Source organism: Falco cherrug, chromosome 6 (assembly GCF_023634085.1).
Source record: "Falco cherrug isolate bFalChe1 chromosome 6, bFalChe1.pri, whole genome shotgun sequence".
NCBI lineage: Eukaryota > Metazoa > Chordata > Aves > Falconiformes > Falconidae > Falco > Falco cherrug.
Window position 1 is genome coordinate 89,802,704 of NC_073702.1, and position 22,975 is coordinate 89,825,678.

Here is a 22,975-nt window from a genome sequence, read left to right on the forward strand (position 1 = left end):
AGATGGCACTAATGGAAAGGAAATGAAGAGTCTGCTTCAAAAAAAGAAGAAAAGTTCCAGTGCCATACCAACTGTGGTTCTTAAGTGTGCTGCATTTGTGTAAACTCCCCTTCGCAGTCCAGCTTTCAGTGGATTCTTGGGTTTAGTGAAAGAAGTGAAAGTAGTTAGTCTGATGGCCCACTTACAACTACTGGCAGGGCAGGAAATCATTCAGCAAAGTCTGTTGGTTACTGTGTCGCAGAAGATTCCCAATGGTCCTTGGACATAGGACACATCCTCTAGCAGGAATATTCAGAGGGATTGTTCAAAAACCACAGCAAACAGTTCATAACTGTAGTCAACATACATATTTCAATTCATGTGTTTTATATGCTTCACATCTGTTGTTCTGTCAATTTAAATTGATTTAATATAAGTGCTCTTTTTTATTTAGAAAGACATCATTTTTTATATTTAGCACTATAAGTAACGTCTGCAAGTATCATGCGTTCAAAGCTGTTTCTTGACTATATTGGCACTGCCCAGGGGATACTGTTTTAAAAATTTGTCCTGAAAGTCAAATTCTTCTATCTGAGCCAGGTCTTTAAATAGGAGCTTCATCTTTGCATGTGTCAAGGTAATAACTATACAGTAAAAATAGATTATAAGGTGTATGTGAGAAGCATCAAGCACAAAGTTACTTACTTTAGTGAGAGCAGCTGTAAATTTAAACAAATTGATTTGTCTCTATATGTGGTGTATATAGAGACATATATACATTTCTTATCCTGTTCTTTCCCATGCATTATTCATTTTATTGTGATCAAAACCTACAGCTTATATGTAACAAAATGTCATTGGTGCTAGGTTCTCCTAACACTCTAGTTTCCGAAATACTTGCAGTTTCACTGGTGATACAGGGTAATTAATTTGCTTATGCAGTTTCTCTCCTTTTGATAGTGCTAAGGGTCCATTTGCCACCAGATGTCTTTCTGCCTGACTGAGATGTTTCTGTGGTCTTTGAAGACTAACTTACATATTAGAGGTGAGCTGTTACCTGCTCCTAAAACAAAACAGCAAAGCTTGTTGATGAATATTCAACCGACAAAAGAATCTGAATATTCAAATGAAGTGTTTTTTATACTTAGGAGAAAGAAAATTAGGCAGCAATACGATGTTTGAACTTGGTCAGCTTCTTTGCTTATCTTATCATAGAACTGGAGCATCCTTTCAAGTAAAAATGTTAAGATTATATTTAATTGGATGCATTTTCCTTTTTAGGAAGCTGTGCCCTACTTGACTGTAAGCTTCAGTTTAATGACTAGTTTGGTTGAATGAAGATCTACAGTCAAGTGATTTGCAGAGGCATTGTGATTTGTACTTAGCATGAAAATGAAAAATTACTGTATGTTCTGGGTATTTTGCATGATTACTTGAAATTTTATACTTACAAGGATATATTTATCTTATTAATTGATTGTTCCAGGAGACAAGTGACTAATTACTAGCCATGTAGAAATTACCTTCATTCATCTTGCCTTGCTATTGCTAGAATGTAATACTAAAAAAACCCCAGTGGTTTATAAGTAGACCATATCAAAATATTATTTATGATGCTTCATGCTAATTGTAGTGTACAATACTTTTGTTGATATATTAGTTTCAATATTATTAGCAATCCAGTTGAATATGAATGAATATTCAATTGAATGTTACTATTGAAGCATTGACTCAATATGTTTTGGCATCCCATCTTTGTCTAAGAACTGTTCTGTAGCAACAATAATATAAAAAACTTTCATAGAAAAGTCTGATGGTTTAAAGAAACACATAGTTGTGATTTATTGTAATTAAAGGTGTTCTGTGGCCTACTGTGCCTATTTTCTGCCTTTGACCTTCTTGCTTCCTCTCTGTCCATTTGTGCATTGCCTACAAACCTCATTCTAAAACTCTGAGGCAGAAGGGAGGACTGCTCTCTCATTTTAGAAGCGGCCTGCCATCGCAGTGCCTTCCTGCGTTCCTCCATGTAAGGAATTCCTCCCCGTGGTATATCCCTGTCTGAATTTAGAAGAAGACAGATGCAGTGTCAAACTAATAGTTTTAAAACAGTGCAACTTAAGGCCGTACTTAGATCTACTTGGTGGAGCTTGCCATGGCACACTAAGTATTTACCAGTTGGCCCCATCAGGTGCTGGCTGGTGCGGCTTGCAGTCCCAGTGTGGCTGAAACATTCCAATAGTAGGCAATAATCCCTCCAGGTTAAAGGAGATTGGGTCCTTTGGGAGGGCAGCTTTATGAGTTCACAAATCTTAAAAAAAAATCCTGTTGTCTCATCAAAAAAAAATTTAAATTACTCTAAGGTATACTTTTGAAAAGTATATGATCCTAACCTTTTCTTGTAAAAGAACACATACGATGCTAATTAGGAAGGTGGTAAAAATACTTTTGCATGTTGGCAGCTGGAAGAGAATCAAAGTGTATGTGAAAGAAATGACAGCTCCAAATCAACCTAAGGACCTGCCGCATTCTCCTTCAGCCCTTCCTTGCTGGTTCCTGGAGTTCCTGCTGGCATTCAGGCTGTACACTCTAGTTTTTCCCCTGTCGCTTGTGTTTTAACACCTAATGCTCTGCTCCAGCTAGCAGAAACTGAGATGCTGAACTTTGCTTGCTAAGTTGTGTTTTGTTTCTAGTGTATAATTAAATATATTTACATTCAATTATATAGATGAAGAAGATATTGGGATCCACCAGTACCATGACAAGAAAGAACCAGGTAAAATAAAGTAACCATAACTAAAACTAAACAGAACTTCCAAATGTTCAGTGTTTGATGCCAGCTGCTTTGCACTGAAAAATGCAACTTCGAGTTTCTTGTAAATATATGCCTCTATTTCTGTAAATAGCCCAGAAAGATTATCTTTCCAAGTTATGTCAGAGTCTTTTCAAAAGTTTTATTCCACAGAAGAAAAAAATTGGAAAAGTAGTTACATAAAAACAACCTTTATGTCGTTAGAAACTGCGGTGGGATTTTACACACTAAATTCTTATGCTTTATCGTCGCTTCAGCCCCTGCACCTGCTGCCGGCTGGCCGGGGGCGGTGTGCGGGGGGTGTGTGCGCGGAGGGGGGGGCGGTGTGCCGGGGGGCGGCCAGCCCCGCCGCCCGGTGTGTGCGGGAGCCCAGCAGGGGGCAGCGGGAGCGCGCGGGAGCGCCGGCCCGGCCTCCGCACCCCGCCCGGGCTCTGCCATGGCCATTTCAGACCGAGCGATCAATTTTCTTTATCTGATTAATCCTGTTAATCCTGGAAGTTTCGCGATGGGCCAGGAGGCCCGTTGGCTGGAGTTGCTGGCTGCTTGCGGCCCGCCTAGCGCGGGGCTGGGCAGGCGTCCCCGGGCTGCGCCCCGCGGTGGGGGCGCTGCTGACGGCCCAGCTCCGCGCTCTGCCGGGGTCGGTTGCCGCTCGCGATGAGATCGGGGGCTCAGCAACGCCGCCCACCTGCTGGGCTACATGAGCCTTTCTTTCACTGCAAATTTAAGATATCTGCCTCACGAGGTGAAAACATCGGGGCTGTCTTAATTTTTTTGTCAATTTCTATGTTTTATCATACTGTATGAATCTTCTCTCTAATATTAATATTTGCTGACAGCAGTTGTAAGGATTATCATTCATCTTTTCATCCTTTCTTTCCTTTAGCATCGCAGATGAAGCATTGTTACTTAGAAGAGGAGGAAAATCTAGCAGAATGTAAGGACATTTTCTGAGTTTCTTGTTGCAGTAAAACCAGGCTATTAATTTGGGTTGGTGACGCCCTTGGAAAATCATTCAAGTAATCTCAGACTGCTTCAAACGTAACTTTCTGCACATGCCATTTAAGACAGACAGTCACAGAACTACACAGCACAAAATAATTGAAAAGTTGTAATTATTCCTTCCTGGTGTATTTGCACTCTGTTGTTTTGTGTTTTTGTCACTGAGCATGGTAGTGTGTATTGCTTCTGCAATCCATTGTCAAGAGGAATCACAAAGAATAAGCCAGATTTTTCCTTGTGAAACTTGCTCAGTAGATGAGCAATAAACATTTTCCCGATCGACTCTTGAACTGAAATACCAGCTGCCTCAAAACTGAAAATTATAGCTAAGATACTTTCAGCCAAAATAAAATTCTAAGTTAATAGTGAGCTACCTGAGAATGCTTTTACCTTTGAAACATCTACACTGTTCCTGCATTGTCTGGTTAAAAGCAATTTCAGTTTACGCTATCACAGAGCAGTATTATGGCGGTTCAAGGCTTTTATATTAGTACAACTTTAGTTCAAGTTTTACAACTTCTCCATAGTTATTATTGCTCAGAGCATTCATTAATACTCAAATATTATTACATGATGACTCTGAAAAATCTAATTGATTTGTAGATGACTTCACAAAGTAGCATGCATGCTGTAAGAATTGCCTTAACATTTTATCTTATAATGAAAATTCATGTGGAGTTGTGCATGTTTTTGAAGGCAAAATGTGTTCCGGAAGGGTAAGTTATTTGCAAGACCATAAGGTGTTTTTGGAGCAGGTGGAAGCCCCGCTGGGGATATGGGTATAAAAGTGTGTGCAGCCATGTGGTAAATCTACACCCGCTGTGGAGAGTTGTGTGTCAGTCAGAGTCAATACAGCTCTGTAAAGGTGGGGAGGTGAGAAAGGGTTATAAGTAGGGAGGAGCATAATGGATTTACATCCCTTGTGCTCTTCGTAGCATTATCTTACAGGCGCTGCCTGTGTGAAAAGAGAAGCAGGCCCAGACAAACCCCGTTATACAGAAGCCTTGGCTGTTATCTTTTATACGTGTGACATGCAAAAGGAACAGAAGCTACTGCACCTTGTTGCTTTAAATACAGGGGTGGCCTAGGCACATTTCTTAAAGTGGAGCACTGGGTTACTTTATTCACAGATGCTGCTTTCTATAGATAGTTTGGTATCTGTACAGGCAATTCCCATTTTACGTATGTGGATAAATATTCCAGGATTTAGGAAGGCACCTATTGAAAATGTGATCTTAACATGCCCAATTAATATTATCCTAACAGTTCCACCAACACTGGCTTCAGTCCAATAAAACACAAAGAAGTTGTATGTTGGTGTGCTCTTCTGTTGATATATGAAATCCTTCATTTTTTCACTCTGTAGCACTTCTGTTGTAAGTTACTTTTTGCAGGGAGTTTTAAACACAACTGTTCAGTCCTTCAGGCTGGAAGTTGGCATACAAACTGACAGCTTGGAGCTCAAAACTTTTCATCAGTTTTCCTTCAGATAGGCTAGATTTTAAAAAGACAATGTGTTCTAGTTTTCTCATGCTTTTTGTATACTTATGAGCGGAAAACTGCTCACTTTTAAATGATGAAATTTCACAAGTTATTAGAGCCTGATTCTCAGCCATGAAACAAACCAATTTCTAGCAACTCCAGGGGAAGCTTTGCCTCCTGGTTTCAGGATGAATGTATTAGGCCAGAATTTTCACAATAGTTTGCTGAGCATTAATAAATTTGTTAAAGGACTGTAGCAGTCGTGCACTTTCTTGTTTGCTTGACTTGGCAGATTTTTCAGACCAAATTTTCAAGAAGAAATCCTATAAATAACTATACTTCGTAATAGAAGTTACGGTGTTCACAGTTACCTGTTAATACCTCTATTGTACATATATATTTTGTAGACATGTTAGTGCCTGTTTTTTTTTTAAATTAGGCAATGAAATGCTAGTTCAAAAGAATGGTATTTATCTGTTTAGGAGTTGATAACTTGAATCTGAGTTAACATACCAAATGTGAGATGCTTTCTCACAGCAAGTGCTTAGCAGCTGGGTGAGATACTACATCCTGAGAGCTTTGTACACAATTGCCATGGTGAAGTCATGGTCAGTGTGGCTATAACATGCTAACTGTTCCTATGACAGAGCCTTTCAAAAGGATATTCTTTGATACCAGAAAGTGATAGAAATCATGGCCATTTCCTTCCAATTACAGGCAAGTTGTATGTTTATGGTAACTCCTAGAAATCTTAGGTTTGTGTTTCCACAGAAAAGGAAGGTCAACTTGAATAACTTTTTTTATTATTATATATAATTATATGTATGTGTAATACTGTCACCTACATATACACATTTCGCTATCTTCTTTTTTTTTTTTTTTTTTTAAACTTTTATTTGCCAGCTCGAGATTACCCTTGGATACTGAAAAACAAGCGACCAGACAAACTGCGAGATACACTCAAGGAGGTAGAGGTATGTTTCAGAAAGTTTCAAGTACAGGAACATATAATCCGGTTTTCAAACCCCTTTCAACAGCTTTAATTTTCATAAAGGTCCAACTCTGCCTGTGATGATAAATGTGCTTTTGTGTGGCGGGCTGTTCTAAAACAGCTGCATCTTTGTGTGGCATGCTTCATCTATAAAGTTGAAAATCAGAAGTATGTTAACTGGTAGTGACAATGTGTACTGCCAACTCCACTTTCTGTTTTCTGTTGTCCTTTAGGACTTAATGCAAAACAGTCAATGTGTGCTGGGCAGATGGAAGAACAAACATATCTGTCAGGTAAAATGTTTTGACAAGCTCTCACAGTGTTCAGTCAGTGGAGTCAAAAAGCTATTCAGTGATTCATACATTACTGTTAAAATGTTAACTAACACAGAAAATAATTGTGTGGTTTTTTAATGTATGGGCTCTTATGACTTAGATTGTGTTTATTTAAATTTCTAGCCTGAAGTAGATGCTACGAAACAAAAATCTGGTTTTTATCAACAAGAAAAATTACATTAAAGTGCCCTGATTCTGTGAGATTATTATTATTTGGGGAAACTGAAAGCATCCTGTACCTCAAAATAGCACACTAAGGGAGCAGTTAGAATGTATAGACAGGTCTGGAATCTATGTTATATTACATTTTTATATCTGAAACTATCTACATGTCTGTCACAAATCTTTTTACTTCGAGCTTGTGTAATAGGAGGGAAGCTATAACTCTAAACCAGCTAGACCATTAATCAAGTTATGGAACAAAAGATATTGTGACATGTGGCACACATGTAGCTATGTTCTCTATCTTTATAAGTTCCACATAGTGTATCAACAAACAGCTTTGCACACCCTCATTAACACAGAACAGTAGAGTATGTGGGAGATCTGAACGTGACACACGCTTTAGCTCCTTAATGATGAAGTTATTCTGAAAAACGTAGGTATTTTGTTAAGTTTCTGCAGTCTTCATTGTTCATGAGGAAGTGTGCATCATATTTGAAACTGCTTTGGCATGGGGAATACTTGTAAATATTACTAATACTGTTTCTAAAAAGAAATGTCGTATTTTAACTTTTATGCTTTTTCACATTCATAGTTTTTTTTCTTCTATTTCAAGTAGTTCCAAATGTGTGTCAGCAGGATGAATATTAACTATTTGAACATTATACAGCTGAAATTCCAGAAATGTCTTTAAGAATAGCAAAATGTTTGAATACCTGACATACCAAATAGCATATAGTCTTTTTGTATCAATAATAAAGATATTATTGTCTAAGCTACACTTGCCTATCAGATCTTATCGCTAGTAAATGTATATAATTTGCGGACAGATTATGTATTATATATCTGTGAATGTTAATCTGCTAGAACTGATTTAAATATTAATTGCATGCTAATTTAGGTGACTAATTTTTTAGTTAGTATTGTTCTGATTAGGAATGGAATTTGGTTAAGAAATACTGAGTCAATTAGCCATGAGTGTATTCATCTGCTTCCCAGTTTGCTGTCTCTTCATTTGCGCTCCCTGTCCATTCTCCCTCGGTCATTTTCCTTCCCCTCTCATCTATCTGCATTCAGTATAAAACTTTTTTTTTTTTTTTAACTTAGCATCCTCTGAGTAGTTTCAGGTTTACATAAACAAAAAGGAGACAAATACAATTTTACCTATTTCTTGTACAAGATGGGAAAGAAAAGTGATGGATGTTTTTATCTTAGTATATCGGGACTGGCTCTATATTGGATTGACTCATGTAAAGGGGTAGCTTGGTAAATTGAGTATTTTTTTAGGGATTTTTAGATGGTTTGTATAGCCAGAGTTTAAGTGACAGTAAGCTTATGAAATAGTCAGAGTTAAAATTATAGATAAGAATCATAGTCATTTCTCTGTCCTTAAATTCTGCTTTTAGTTTCTCAATCACAAAACAAAATGTTTCTTTTAATATAATAATGGCTGATAATTGAAGACTCCAACTGGGTTTAGAATGTTCTGCCAAAACAATTGTGTTATTCTACTTTCTGTCTTCCTGAAAATATAACCTCTCCAACAAATGAAAATAAAACAGGAAAAAACGAATAATTTGGGAGAGCCTAGAAGAGAAAAGCTGTCTTCTATCAAGTTTTATGTCAAGCTGTTTTTTTTCCTGCTGCTCATCTGTCTTGGAGCATTTTGCAGAGCTATCTGGACTCTCCCTATTTTGATACAATCGTTCTGAAGCTTCTGGAAAAGATGTACCTTTATTTTTTTTAGTTCTAATAGGAGACTAATTAACTGTTTCAGCAGAAAGTCCTTATCACATAATGGTGCAATCTATGTCATAGCGCTAGTGTATTCACATGCTATTTTGGATGGATACCAGAGCAGCTGCTAGTGGAAAAAGAAAAGTCCATGTTTGCATTAACTTTCAAGTGTAATGGAAGCAACAAGTCAGACAAACAGCATGGAGAGCATGCGGTGAACTATCCTGACTGTCCTAATTTTCAGTGATTTGGCCTAAATCTGAGTTTATGGTTTAATTATAGGGTGGGGGTTTTAGCTCTTTGGTTTTTAGCAGCAATACAATATCAAATAAATGAATTCACAGAAATTAAAATATTTAACTCAAGAGCCATCACATTTTTCAATAAATGTTCTATGTGTTTGAATCTGCTGTATCTTCAGCTGAACAAGGAAGAGTTCCCTTTGTTTTGTAATAACAATGTGCTATCCAAAAACTTAATGGTTGTTGTACCTTTAGCACAGCAGAACAAATGGAAAAAAATCTGAAAGGTGATACAATGAAAACAAGACTATATTTTAAAATAGTAGTATGATTTCCCTCAGATTTTGTGAAAAACCAAGCGTAAGACTGCTGCCAGTGTGCTTTCTGGAACCTAAACATCACCATTCCTAATCCCTCACTGCTTCCTCCAGCACCTCCACCTTCTAACTAGCCCACAAGCAAAAGTTGGGGGCTATAAATGTAAGCATGCATGTGCTAAAAATAAGTATGCTATCGTGTTAACCGTTTCTGTGCAAATGACCAATTAGACTTCATGCGTATGCCTCAATGAAAAATCTAGTTAGTTTGCATGTGGATTACCTTGTCCATTGTATGAATGTATTTCTCAGAATTGGCTCTTCTGTATGAGTTTGCCTAGAACTACTGTAACACTGGCCCAGCTTTCTACCTGTCTTGATGTTTCATTTTATGCATCAAAATTTCTCCTCTTACTTCTTTTATATAATCAGTGCATTAGAAGTTTCATATTTACTTCCTTGTCCATTACCAAAAAGCATCCACTGACCTTTATTTTTGCTCTTCAAAGTATACATTCTAGTACTGCTTAGAGCTTCTGAAACAGATGATGTGCCATTTCATGTAAACGTAACCTAGACTGTACAGGGATTTTTGTCAAGGAGTTTGCTCTCCTATTTAGAAGAGCTTAGTTGAGCCCTGAAGGACTGGGGTCTTTTCTTCAGCTCTGTTCCTCCTTACTGCAGTAGGATGTGAATGCTCACCGTTTGTGTGTGGTACTTCTGAACCCCAGCTTTGATGACCTGTGATGAGTTGCTGAAGTAATCCTGTAATCCTCAGTTAGTTGATGTCAAAGGAAAATAAACAGACCATAAAAGAAGGGCGACAGAAAAAAAGACAAGTAGTCTTTACAATAAGATGCCACTGTACTGTTTATAATTAAATAAACAATTTACTCCTTGGCTTCCCCTGCCGAGGAGTAATAACCTAAGGAATTAATTTTATCAGTATTGTTGCATTTACTCAGCTCAGCTCTGGCTGCTTCCCTTCCTCTTGGTGTCCTTCTCTGATTCTTTGGAATGCTTTTAAGTTTTACCACAGAATCGTGAAATCAGTCCCATGAAATGATGCCATTGGTTCAGGTTTGGTTTTACAATATAAGGTAGTAAAACTTAATGAGATCTAGCCAAAACATTTGATTTCCAACTGTTTCTAGTTTTACATTTGCATTACTATGTAGAATTAAACACATGCCAATGCTGAATTATTTTATTGTATAAAAGCCAAGCACAAGCTGTGAATCATATCTGTTACCTGCTAATGAAAAAGATTTATATATTCTTTGCTAAATTACTTGGAGTTGATGTAGTTTGATTGTGTTGCAATTTACATATGTGTATGAGTGGTTTTTGTGTTACCATCATTGACATATTTAGAACTGGATTCTGAATGGAGATATACAGCAATATTTGCTGACATGGCATGTTATATCAGCTGCAATGCCCATAAGTAAACTGATGTAGCAAGATATGTGGTGACATACAGTAGCACATCTGATATCAAAATCAAGACATTCTGGCTCAAATACATGAGAAGCTAGTACCCATCACCAGTTACTAAGAGGAACCCTGCTCTCATATTAAATTCTTTTGGTTGCTTTTGATCACAACCATTAATGTGTTGTGTGGTTTTAGAGATTTGGAGCTAGAAGTACAAATGCATTGATTATTGTGAAACAGTAACATGTAACAACAATAATTTCATCTGTAATAAGGCATGCAACAGAGTAATTACAGTAGGGTGGCTAAGAAAGCAATCTGGAATGAAGAGGTGGGGAAAACCCCTGGGAACCTGCTTGAACAAGAAATGCTTTGCAATTCTCTTCTCCTTTTGCATATTCCTTTGTCGGTTGGGCTCTGGAAGGGAAAACAGTTTGCAGCGATATTTTTTACAGGCATATTTTCCTTCTCTTCCAATTTTAATCAGATAGAAGCAAATCCTGGCTTTGCTCTGCAAGTATCTTAGTAGGTAGAAGGGCTGATAAGCAGCTAAGCTGCATGAATGAGGAGTCAAGGGCCAAGGCTTCCGAGGATAAAGGAATCCACTTAAGTACATGCTTAAGTTCTACTGAAGTCCATAACTTGTGAGCCTGTACTTAAGTCCTTTGCCTAAGTAGTAAGTTAAACAAAAAAGTAACTCAAATACATATGGGAGCACTTTGCTATTGGGGAAGGGAAGGGCCAAGTCTTCCCCTGGGTATCCTCTGCTCTTTGTTATGTCTTTCCTGCTCATTGGAGAATCATTTTTGGCATTCAGTACATAATTCCTTCTATCAAAGTCTTCACATTCAGCTCCTTAGTAACAGAGAAATAAAGTGGCCCTTCCTTCCCAGCATGTAGACTGACCAGGTGCCCAAACATTTCACTCGGTCCACATTCAAGTACAAAGGCTACGCCTATTCTTCCAATAGGTGTGAAGTCATGCTTTCGTGTTTTGTTTCGGAACAGCTCAAGACTGTTAAAGCTGTGGAGATGACTCTTCTGATTTCTATTTTTCACACTGCAGTACTTTAGTCTGAAAAATTTGTGATGTGTTTCATTACTGAGAGTTTCTTTTGCTAATTTGATATCTGTTAGATGGAATGACTTTGTGCCTTGTGTAGATAATGCCTCTAATGTTTGCTTTTATTCCTTAGCAATGATGGGCAGTTCCCTTGAGCACTACTTTGTGGAGCTGGATCACTGTGTATCCGTGTTCAAGCCAAGTTTGCAATCTTCCCCGTTTCCTTTATAGTCATGCGTGCTTGTGATTGGACTGCTCCCATCCACCAAAATATGAGTTTAACTACGCAAGCTTACATATAACAACATCTAAATCTTTATTATCATGTAACAGTCTTTGCATAGACTACACAGTGAGTAAGGAATTGAAACCGTGAAGTTTCAGTTCAAGCACATACATCTTTAGAATATTTTTGATGAAAGACAATATAGAATTGTAGAAGCATAGACTCATTTAGATTGGAAAAGACCCTTAAGATCATTGAGTCCAACTGTTAGCCTCACACTGCCAAGTCCACCACTGAACCATGTCCCTGAGCGCCGCATCGACACATCTTTTAAATACCTCCAGTGATGGTGACTCAGCCGTTTCCCTGCTTTATTTAAATACCTGCTTGTACTTCATGGTAAACTTTTAAGAACTATTAAAAAAACCCACCCTCATTCTAATCCGAAAGATTTTTAAAGGCAGGAGGAAGAAATACTGACCTTACATGGCCACATAGTGTGTAAGGCCTCTGATTTACTTTTTAAATTGATTCTCTAAAGTTCCTAGAGGGAGTGACTTAAACCTGTGTAGCACAGCAAAAGTTACATTAGTTAGTTAAGTAACAGCAAAAAAGTTAAGTTACAGCAAAAATGTGTTAAATTAAAATTTTAAGTTTTGGCCAAATATCTCAAACTTCAGTGGAGAATAATGGGAAAGAAAGTTTTACTGTAAAAATAAAGGAGGAGGGAGCACAATGGGAGAAACAGTAAAAGCCATGGAAATGATACTACTACCTACTTTCTGTCATTCTGGCATGCCATACTGGTAGCATAGAGATCTGTGCAATATTTAAAATACATAGCATTGGTTTAATGACTACTATTATAGATGTAAAGCAAAGCACACCTATTCGCACAATATTTTGTATTTATATAAATTTGTTGTCATTATACACTGGAGCAATTGTGACAGATTTCTATTCTATTTCTGTAACAGGTGTGACTTAGGTCACAGGAAATGAACATAGAGGCATAAAGTGAATTTACACCTGAAACATTTAAGAGTTAAAGAGCTCTAATCATATTTGTTACTCTGAAGCCAGAATCTGCAAGCGTGTCCCTGTACAGCATGGTGGATGGATGTACTAGATGTCAGCAGAATGACAACCATGTGGCCTCATTCCGTAATGCAGTTATTCCAAGATCGTTGACCACCTACAAATCAAAACACATTTTTTCCTGTGTTTTGCCTCTCCTCTTTACTTGGATGGGTGGTATATATCCTTACTCTGTCAGGTAAACGTAGAGGCTACAAAGAGACTTATAATTCGCTTAGGTTTTTCTCCCAGGTTAACTCCAGCTTGCTTTTCTCTCTCCCTGCAAGAAGAGGAAGCGTGGGACAACCTACCAGTACAGTGACATTTTCTGAGGGAAGAACATAGCTCCCAAGCAAAGGTGTTGTGGAAGTCACAAGCTGGAGAGTTTATTTATCTGACTGAACCAGCTTTCTTGTTGGCACAAAACACTGAAGGATTTGTGGTGTTTTCTCTGGCAGGCTGATATTCATTCAGTAATTTAGAACTGATCTTTCTAGGGTACTTATGTAAATTTTCCTTGATTGTTGCTTGCATCATAGTTTGTCAGCTTCTGGGTTTCAACCCTCACGTTTTCAGTTGAAAATTGTTCTCTGGATAATTATAGCTAACCGTAGTCAAATCGTGCTGGACTTAACAATATAAAGTTGGAAATAAATTGTGACTTTATCTAATCTAACTTCAACATAAGGATAAATTAAAGTTTTGAAAGATTGCAATAAAAGCTGCATGAGTGTAGCTGTGTCTAGTATTTTTACTAGGACAGAACCTGAAAGGACATCTGTCGTGACAGGCAGTATTGAAACATTGACTATATATATTTATCAACCAAATGCATGACTAGACTTTGGCAGGGTAGGAATGATCGTTCTTTAAAAATTCATCTCACATCACAGGTATTTTTTGTTTCTATTTCAGACATCACTAGAATCTATTTTTAAACTATTGTGAATTGATAGGAAGATAGATTGGATTAATGCTGATTAAAGATACTAGTCAGGGCAAGAAAATAATTTATTTAAATATGCTTGTCCTTTTCTTTGCTGCAGAGAGCACAGAGCAGTAGTAATATAGCAAAATATGTAGAACCAAGTTTTTTTCATGGCTAAATTATTGGGAGCAGGGCATTGCACAAGAGGCAAGCTCAATTAGATCACTACATCCCTGTGGTGATAATATATTTTATTTATTATACGATCCAGTAGATCTCACTGCAAGCAAGCTCGCCTGGTGTTTATATACCAGTGTGTTGTTCTAAAAAGTATAATGCAACCATGCTTGTCTTGCTCTAGCATAAAACAAACAGGGATTTTTCTGCCAAATTCTGCTACAAAAGCAAGTATTTCTCCCATAGTAAGTTTTTTAAAAGCACAGAGATTTCTTTACAGATCTGCTGTTAGGTAGAAGTAAGAGCTGGAGTCCCAGCTTTCTGGCCTTTGGTGAGCCCTCTGTACTTCCCTGCAATGGTCTTTCCACTGAGGATTCCTTTGGCAGAAAAGATTGTTCAGCAAGTTTTCAGGCTGGTGTAGCCTCTGCTGAAAAATTAATGGTATTTTTTTGTATATGGATGAGAGAGGGATGAACGCCAAGCTGCCAGAGTGGGTCCTACAGAACTGCTGCCATGCAGCAGCAATGAGAGCTGGCTGGAAACTTCTTTAACTTACATGCTGAGGTCACCTAGTCCAGCAGCTTGCAGGACCAGAGGTGGCACTGGAAGATGAATGGAAATACATTTCTGTTTTCAGTGCTGCATGAGAAGATCAAAATCGTAGTAGTGATTTTTTTCACTGTTTTTACATCAGGGTTTCTGTAGAACCCAAGTTTGGCAATAAGTTAATTAGTATGGTCATAATTTTTTTTTTTTTATAAACCCCAAACTATCTTTTACCATGTTGCTAAGAAAAAAGTAATCGCTCTAATAAAGCTTTTCGTTTACTTCTGCTACTGGAGTAACTTCACAAAGTGAGGTCAATCACAACAGAGCAGGGAACTTCATGGGCTTTATTTTCCGAATTTATTTGCCGTAGTAGTTGCATTCAGAAAATTACTAAGTTTAATGGTTTAATTATGCAAAAAGAACTGGTTTTCATAACTCCCGTCACTGAGCATTCTCGCATACAAGTTACAGCATCGGAAGGAGCTGATAAGTACTATGACTTAGTCTTCAAGATTATATGTATCATTTAATTGAGATTAATTAGGCAGAAATATTCAGTTAACTCTGAAATAAGCCTCTGAATATTCTGTCCAATGGTTTAAATTCCTTCTTTCTAAGAGAGACATCTATAACCTTATGCCAAGGAGTATATGGATTTATTAGGAGCCCACAGTTATGACTGTAGTAGGGCGCTATTAAGTTAAACAATATATGAATGATCAGAAATAACAAGGTTAGCAAAAAGGTGCTGGTTTTAATCAGTGATGATCATAATATAAACTTACGTGAAGCCCAACTTTATTTTTTTTTTGATATAATGCAGGCTATGCAGTTATTTTATACAGAAAAAATCAGGTCCATGGATGATGGTGATCAGCATCATTCTTTTACTCATTCAGGACAGAATTATGATCTCCATTTTTAATGAAATATTTCAGTACGTTTCATGCAACATTTGAGAACTTAGCACGCATGTTCTTCAAGTGTTCAGCAATTGTAATTTTTGTGCCCGTACAATTCAGTGTTGGATTACGTCTCTCTTTCATCGAAAAAGCTTTCAAAGTCATTATAAGACATCTTTGCATCAACGATAATAAGTCTTTTCTGTAATTTTGAAAATTAGATTACTATGTAATGGACAGCTGCTAATACGTACCTTGAAACGTTTCACTTTATTAATGATTCTTGATGTCTTGTTTTCTCGCTCTTTGGATTTAGCTCCTCTTTCACTCAGGTGTATTGGTGTCCCTAAGCCTTTCTGGGCCACAGCTGGAGAAGGTGGTGATTGACAGGACCCTGGTGGGGAAGCTCATCTCCGACACCATCAGTGATGGTAATTACACCCACGTGCAAATCAATTGCCTACATTAACAATAGAGCAGAGAAACAGTATGTCAACAGGTAGACTAATTATTGCCATTGGGGACTTGCAAACACAACAAGTAATTGCATGTAATGCCATAGTTACAACCCTCAGGACTAAGAACACTTTAAGAATAATATTTAACATCAAAGTTTTCAGGCTTGTCAAATACTGAATGGGTTTCTAAAATTCGGTTTCTTACACATTTTAATCACTGTCAACATGCCATTTGAACTTGTCATTTTTACTTCATAGGTTGGAGAATGGGACAGAACCAAACATTAGCCAACTGATAAATTATGTGGGAAAATTATTATTAAAATATTAACTTATTAATAAAGGCTGGATAACATTAGTTATGTGGAGGTGTTCTGATTTAGTTTCTAGATTTCCAGAATCTCACTATTGTTATTAAATAGTCACTGTTCAAAACAAAGTTTTAGTTTAAGGCAGAGAAAACTTCTGAAAGTGTACCTGTTTTCAACAGCTTTAGAAAATGACTATAGTTTTTCCACTGTGTCTCTATAGACCTCCACTGAGAACTCAGCCAGGTATCTTGGCATCTGCATGATCAAGAATATGGAATTTTCGTGTGAGCCAAATTACATGTGCATTATCTTCCAAACTCTTAAAAAGTACACCCAAATTACATCCTTTTAATAAGATATACTAGATTTAGCTTTGGTCTTTAGCAATTGATTTCCTTCCATACCCAGTCATCTGTTGAATATTGGCCTGGTTATTTAAGAAACCTGCAAAAATGTGTCTCTCTGACCTTTTCTTATCAGTATGTTTTAGTTTAGTCTTGAAAATTAACATTAATGTAACTATGTTAGTAGAGTTGTTGTTCTAAAAATGTAACTTCATTTTTTACCAACTAGTGACACAGCACAGAACACATTTAATGTCTTGACTCCTTTGTTTTAGCCCTTCACCTAAATTACTGGAATACTAGTTCCATCTCAACTTTTCCTGCCATTTCCAGAAAGAGGATTTCATACTTCCAGGTGACAGAAAATAGGAAAGCCTGAAAGCTAAGTTTATAACCAGATTGAAGTTGTTTGTAGAACTTATTTAGAAAACTCTGTCTTTTTTAAAAAAACTAATAAATATTAAATGTATAAGTAAATTGTACATCTCTTGCCTGACATTGGCTTAATATGTGGTAGGAATACAAATTTTTTAAAAAAAAATACCACTTACTAAAAAAGCTTACAACTAAAGGAATAATAAAGCAACAAATATGTTTTCCTACAGTTATGCCATTCAAACTGCTATAAATAATGTTACGTAATAGTTTTTCCTTACTCTCAAGAATTTCTTAAACCTCCATGTTTGACAATACCCGTGTCTGAAGGTGAAACAGGACTGCTTCTGTTCAGTAAAAGCAAACCCCAACACCTGTCATTGCAATATGGTTTTTATTTTCATGATCAACAAAAGAAAATATTTTTGTTACCTGTGCAAATAGTGTTCAGAATGCAAACTTTTGTACTGAACTGTCCTTACGTGACAACCACAACATAATGTTGTCGTAGAATAAATTAACTTTAATCCAACATAATTGCATGTCTTTCCAAATCTGGGTTGGAATTAGGGTTGTGATCATGAAGTTGGCCAAAATAAATTTGATAATGCAAAAATTCTATGTAAAAATAATAGTTCTTATGGTTAAAAATCATGTATATGTAGAAATGGGTAAGGATTACAGTCTGCCAAAATTACTTAGGATATGTTGTAATTCTCAGAGTAGCATGTCCTCGTAACACTTGGAGTAAAGGTCAGATTGTGTGTACAAAATACAGAATTAAGATTGCATTTATAATCCTCCTGTCTCTACTACTGATTTTTATTATTTATAGGCAAAATTTAAAAGCTAATTTAATTAGCAATTATGGGAAAAAATCCTTTCCTGAAGGAAAACAGTATTTCTCATTTTGTAAATTATTTTGTGGCACTGAGGTCTTGCGGTACTAGTACGTAGAACATGAACGAGACTGCTTGCCTTTTGGGGGTAACCTGGCTCTGCAGCACATGGGCCTCTCTCTGTACTGGCCCAGCTGTGCCCACAGCTGCCTTCATGCTGATTGCATCTCCACTCCTACCCGGGACAGCCACGGGTACTGAAAATCAAGGCACCACTAGTCACAGTCACGCCTGCCCAGGGATCTTTGAACCCTGCTTTCTTCCCTTCAGCCAAAACAAATTTCAGAAGCATCTGAGGTGTGCTGCAGGTCATCTGTAATGTGAATTCTGTGAGGATATCAAAATATTTTAACTGTGCACATATTGAGGGTACATACTCAGTGGCTTTGACTGTTCATCTGTGTTTAGGATCTCAGTTATAGTTTCAAACTCACCATGTCAGCTACTTTATCACCATTTCTTTTTTTTTTTTCTTTCAAAAGCTAGTGTTATTGTTACATTTCAAAGGCAATTATTTGGCTTTAAACTTTACTCTTTAGCATTTGCATACCAGGTACTTCAGAGCTGTGCTAGTACATGACTATTGGAAAATGCAACTGGTTATAAATCAGACTAAAGCAAAGCAAAGCTGAGTAGCCAGTTTTCAATGTTTATATGTAAGACTTAAACTGTCAGTCTACTTAAGAGTATGTAAAATACATTTAAGAATCTAGGATAATAGTCATAAATGCATTTTCTTTGTTTTTCAAGGGTGGTTCTGCATTGGTTTTTTTACCCTCAGTCCCTTTTAGCAGAGTGTTCTGAGTTTACTTTCTGAAAACAGCTTGCTAGCTTTAATTTAAACCCGATTCTCATTAACAATTCTTCAGTGATCTGGTACTAGTAACCCTGGTGACTCACTTCATTGTCAGATGTCTCTTTAAATGTGGCCACCGCTTGAATAACTGGGTAGCACTTGGGAAGAATTCTAGATACTCTTGTGTAATTATTTTTTATTGTCATATCAGTTAATAACTTTTATATTGAACTATTTTGGTCTAGCACCCCTTTATGATAACAGCAGGGATTCCGCTGCACTTTTCCAGACTCCAAGGTAGTTCTTGGTTCCATCTTGGTTACTTTATTGTTTGGGTACCCCCATGTGAAGCTTTCAACAAATCCATAACCCCTCTAAAGCATAATCCTGTATGTAACAGCCTCCTTGATGTCTGCAGCAGCACCCAGAACCTTACAGTATTAAAATACCAAATACACCTCCAGTACTAATTTGCATTTATCATCCTTAACGCAGGCTGTGCTGTATTAGGTGCATTTCTGAAATACTGGTGGATGCTACCATAAGAAAAAAATGAATGCTGAACTGATATGAAAATTAATGTGGAAGGGCATAAAACATATATTTGAATGTAGGGGTAACTTGATATGAGATAATTTATTCAGGTTTATGTCATCGGAGTACTCCCTAGGCTTTATTTCTCATTTCCAAGAAGGTCCTGGCAGGATGACGCACTGATGTTTTTTAGGAGATTACAGAGGCTTCAGTGTAATATTTAAGACACTGTCTTGAAAAAATTGCTTCTTCCAATGTCTCGGAGGAGGGTTCAGTAATTTGTTTTGTTACTAGAAACAGGTATTACAGTGGTGACAATTCTTATTTGTTTTTCAGCTGTTCTTGCAGACAATTTCATCATCTTGTCGTTTGAGAACCATAACCAACTCTGCTTTATTCAGTTTACAAAGAAGATAGATTCTCCCAATGTAAACAAAAGACTGGAAAAACTCTCTTGTTTGGACTTCAAGGTATAGCTGTCAGTGGTGACTGTAAATACCGTAGTAACTTTACGTTATGAATCACAGGTACTCATTGATAGTATATAGCAGTATAAATTGCAAACCTTTATATAACTGACCAGAACAGCTCAAATTCTAAAACTGGCAGTTATTGAAAAGTCAAAAAAAATTACATGGCATTCTGAGTTAATGAGTTAGAATACTGTGCCAAGAGGGATCCAATTTTCTACTGTATTTAGGTTCAGGGCTCAGACACACAGTTGAGTTACCCCTGCTTAACAGATTACCTTGTGTCTGTTGAGCAGCAGTAACTGACCCTTTGCACATTCTCAGCATCTAACAAGCATGAAGCAAAATCTGTAATGGTAAACCTCAGTGTAAAAGATTTAAGGTAATGTGTTTTACCTCTTGTCTGCTGTGGGCTAAAAACGCACACATGGTCAATTACTATGGCTCAGCTGATACACGTGAACTCAGTCATCTGTCCGAGGCACAAGACTGTTGTAATTCTTCGCAGAAATCTTAACTTTCCCTGTAGTAATTACAGTAATTGTATTGTTGGGACGGTTGGTTTTGCAATTAAGCCACTGAGCTAGGACCCAAGATATAAAAGCTGGGTTTCTCACCACTGACAAACTATGTATGTGACCTTAGGCAAGTGACTCGGTGCCTCTGTATCTCAGTTCAGTACGTACACAGTGAAGATTAAAATACTCCTTTTCTCCAGCCCTTTATATATGAGTGTGTCTCGTGTACATATGAGTGACGGCAGTAGCTGAAAGGCAGTCTAGAGAGAGCTGAGCTGGCTTTAAACTAGCCAGTTGGGATGTCAGTAGGAACCAGCTCATCTCAAGCTGAATTACGCTGTGTCTTGGATGGATTGGGCAGTGTAGACATAACTTATTTCAACCATAAGCTCTTTGCCGTCAGGGCAGTGGCTGGCCTTAGGTGAAAGTGCTTGGCACTACCACAGTATCAAACAATAATCAACCAAAGGCAATTAACTTTGAACAGGCAGAGTAGGAAAGGGGCTGCGTCTAGTTCACTGCAAGAGTGAAAGAGCGGCAAGCCTTTGGCCAAGAAAGGTAGTAAGATATAGTGAGCAAAATTGTGAGTTTGTATTTATTTCAGACAGGATAAATGTTAAGGAAAACAGTCCTGTGCTAGCAAATATTTTCCCCTTGACAACCCCTCTGTAATTTGCTTCTTCACATAAGAGAGTTTGCATCTGCAAGGCAAGCTTTTTAAGGATGTGTTTAATTTAAGTTTTGCCATAATAAGTTTTAACTTGCTTGGTAGAAATACTTTCTGCTAGGGTGAATATCTAATACATTTTCCAGGCTGTTTCAGTTCAGGGCCTCTTTTCAGCAATGACTTGTGTTTGCGAGATTGATCCAACCTCTATAACGTGGATTTGAGACAGTTCACTGTTCACCAGGAACTGAGCTGATACGTAGTTTACTTTAAAATGATGTGCACTTGTGCCTGGCCGATGGCGTTTGTTAAGGTTCTGCTTTAGAAGCAAGTCTGGTGTGTGGTGTGGTTTGGCTTTTTTTTAATAGAGCTGAACTTTAACGAAGAAGCTGTGGTGAGCTGAAGACTGCCTTCATCATTTAATTGTGAGGCCATAGCTCCTTACTTAATTTATGTTTAGAAAGTAAGTTTGCATTCTGAGTATCATTGGGCACATTTTGGATCTAATGGTTATGGCATTTTTTTCTTGGGAAAGAAGAAAAGCCTAATCCATAGAAAAGCCTTTCTGCCCTAGGAAACCAGAAATATCTGCTGCACTCCTTAATAGGGTTGTTGTGTTCAGTTCTTTGCTGACACAGCTGAGCTTCTCGAAACGCCTCCATGTTCAATGTTAACTTTGCTTTCTCTTGAAATCAGTGGGAATCACTATGGATTATTTCTTTGCCAGCCAAAAAAAGGCATTTGCATTTTTTAATTGAATGTTCTTTTGTGTGAGGCTTGCTAGTTAGGCAGCTAAATATAATTTTTATTATCTTCAAAATTGCACCGGTGTGAGCCAGCAGAAGGTATTATTCACTACTGCAATAATATTATGTCAGCTCTCTGCATTGAATTAGAGTTCTTCATGGCTGATTTTGGTCAAACTTAGAAAAGCTAAAAGATGACAGACACAGTCAACACTAGTGTCACTATCAGTAGTACAAAAGAAACAAAAGATGGTCCTCAATTGAGAATGTGCAAACTTGCAACAATACCGGCTTTAAAAAAAAACCAGTTCCTTAGTGTTGATATTTTTTTCAAGAGAAATTTAATTAAAAGGTAGCTTGCAGTGGTATAGAACTACCACGGGATTAAAATCTGGAGCTAAGCTTCAGGAAATTTAAGTGTAGCCTTCATTTCTGCCTCTGAGTTTTGGTAGCCTTGAGAAATATATACAGCATTTGGGTTTAAATTCCCATTTCTGCAATGAGGAGAATGCTTGCTTATGATCATATGTAATGATATAATTAAATTTCTGTCATATTAACATCATAATTTTTTTGGTACTTTACTTGGACAGAGGCAACTTCATATTGTTCAGTGTCCAGCCTCATGGTGGGCAAAGTTGGCAGGGAACACTATGCAGTACTGGACTACCAGAGTGCTATTAATAATAATAGCAAGTCAGCCAGGCTTTCCTCCTCACAGTTGGGTATTTATCCAAAAGTTGTGGGTTTTACACAATATATACCTAAATGGGAGAATGACGTTCTCTATCCCCTTCCTTTCTAAACAGTAGCACCTTGGCTTTTGTTTACACTTTATAAAAATACAGGAAGACTTACTGTAGGAATTGCTACGGTCTTGAAGACCAGCAAAACATAAGAACTATTATCATTTGTCTTCTTTTAGCAACATTAATGTCTGAGAGTGCCATGTCTAATGCAAGACATAAAGGTTTACAAAAGATTTGTGGCTGTTATTACAGGTGAAATTGTTGTGAACAGTTAATACTGCAAAACAGGACTAATTAATATCTGTGAAACTACTTGTGTTTTTCCATCGTAATAAATGTGTTGTCACCAAATTGACTATTTATATATATCTTTAATTCAAGTAACAAGTACCTGTTAACTTCTTGTATGTTTTATCGTTATACTTCTAAGTATTTTGACAAGTAAAACAGGGTATTCTGAAAATATTGACCTTTTGCAAGTTTTTCCCATCTGTGGTTTTTTTAATCCATTTCAATTTACTGAAGGAAGAGACAGTACAAGGAGTTAAATGTTTACCATGAGAGAACAACATTGGTAATTACTTTGATTTCAGTTCCTTTTGATGTGTATTCAGGGGATGAAGAGGTCAATAATATTATGACCATGCAAATAGAAAAGGGTTCTTTTTGACCATATAAAAAACAGCAAAGGATTAT

The 22,975-nt window shown here is 37.2% G+C and overlaps 1 protein-coding gene across 3 annotated transcripts in view; it reads left to right on the forward strand.

Moving 5' to 3' along the window:
- The first annotated feature begins 957 nt into the window (after positions 1-957).
- WDPCP (WD repeat containing planar cell polarity effector) overlaps positions 958-22,975 on the forward strand; it is a 103,942-nt gene continuing 81,924 nt past the window's right edge. For 2 of the 3 annotated variants that reach the window (XM_055714685.1, XM_027805420.2), the window contains exons 1-6: positions 2,702-2,752; positions 3,672-3,722; positions 6,173-6,243; positions 6,494-6,553; positions 15,729-15,843; positions 19,466-19,599. In XM_055714685.1, the coding sequence (XP_055570660.1) occupies positions 3,680-3,722; positions 6,173-6,243; positions 6,494-6,553; positions 15,729-15,843; positions 19,466-19,599 (423 nt within the window). In that variant the 5' untranslated portion in view covers positions 2,702-2,752; positions 3,672-3,679. Of the gene's footprint in view, positions 1,025-2,701; positions 2,753-3,671; positions 3,723-6,172; positions 6,244-6,493; positions 6,554-15,728; positions 15,844-19,465; positions 19,600-22,975 lie in introns of those variants that run through there. The other variant, XM_027805418.2, reaches the window with a different exon arrangement.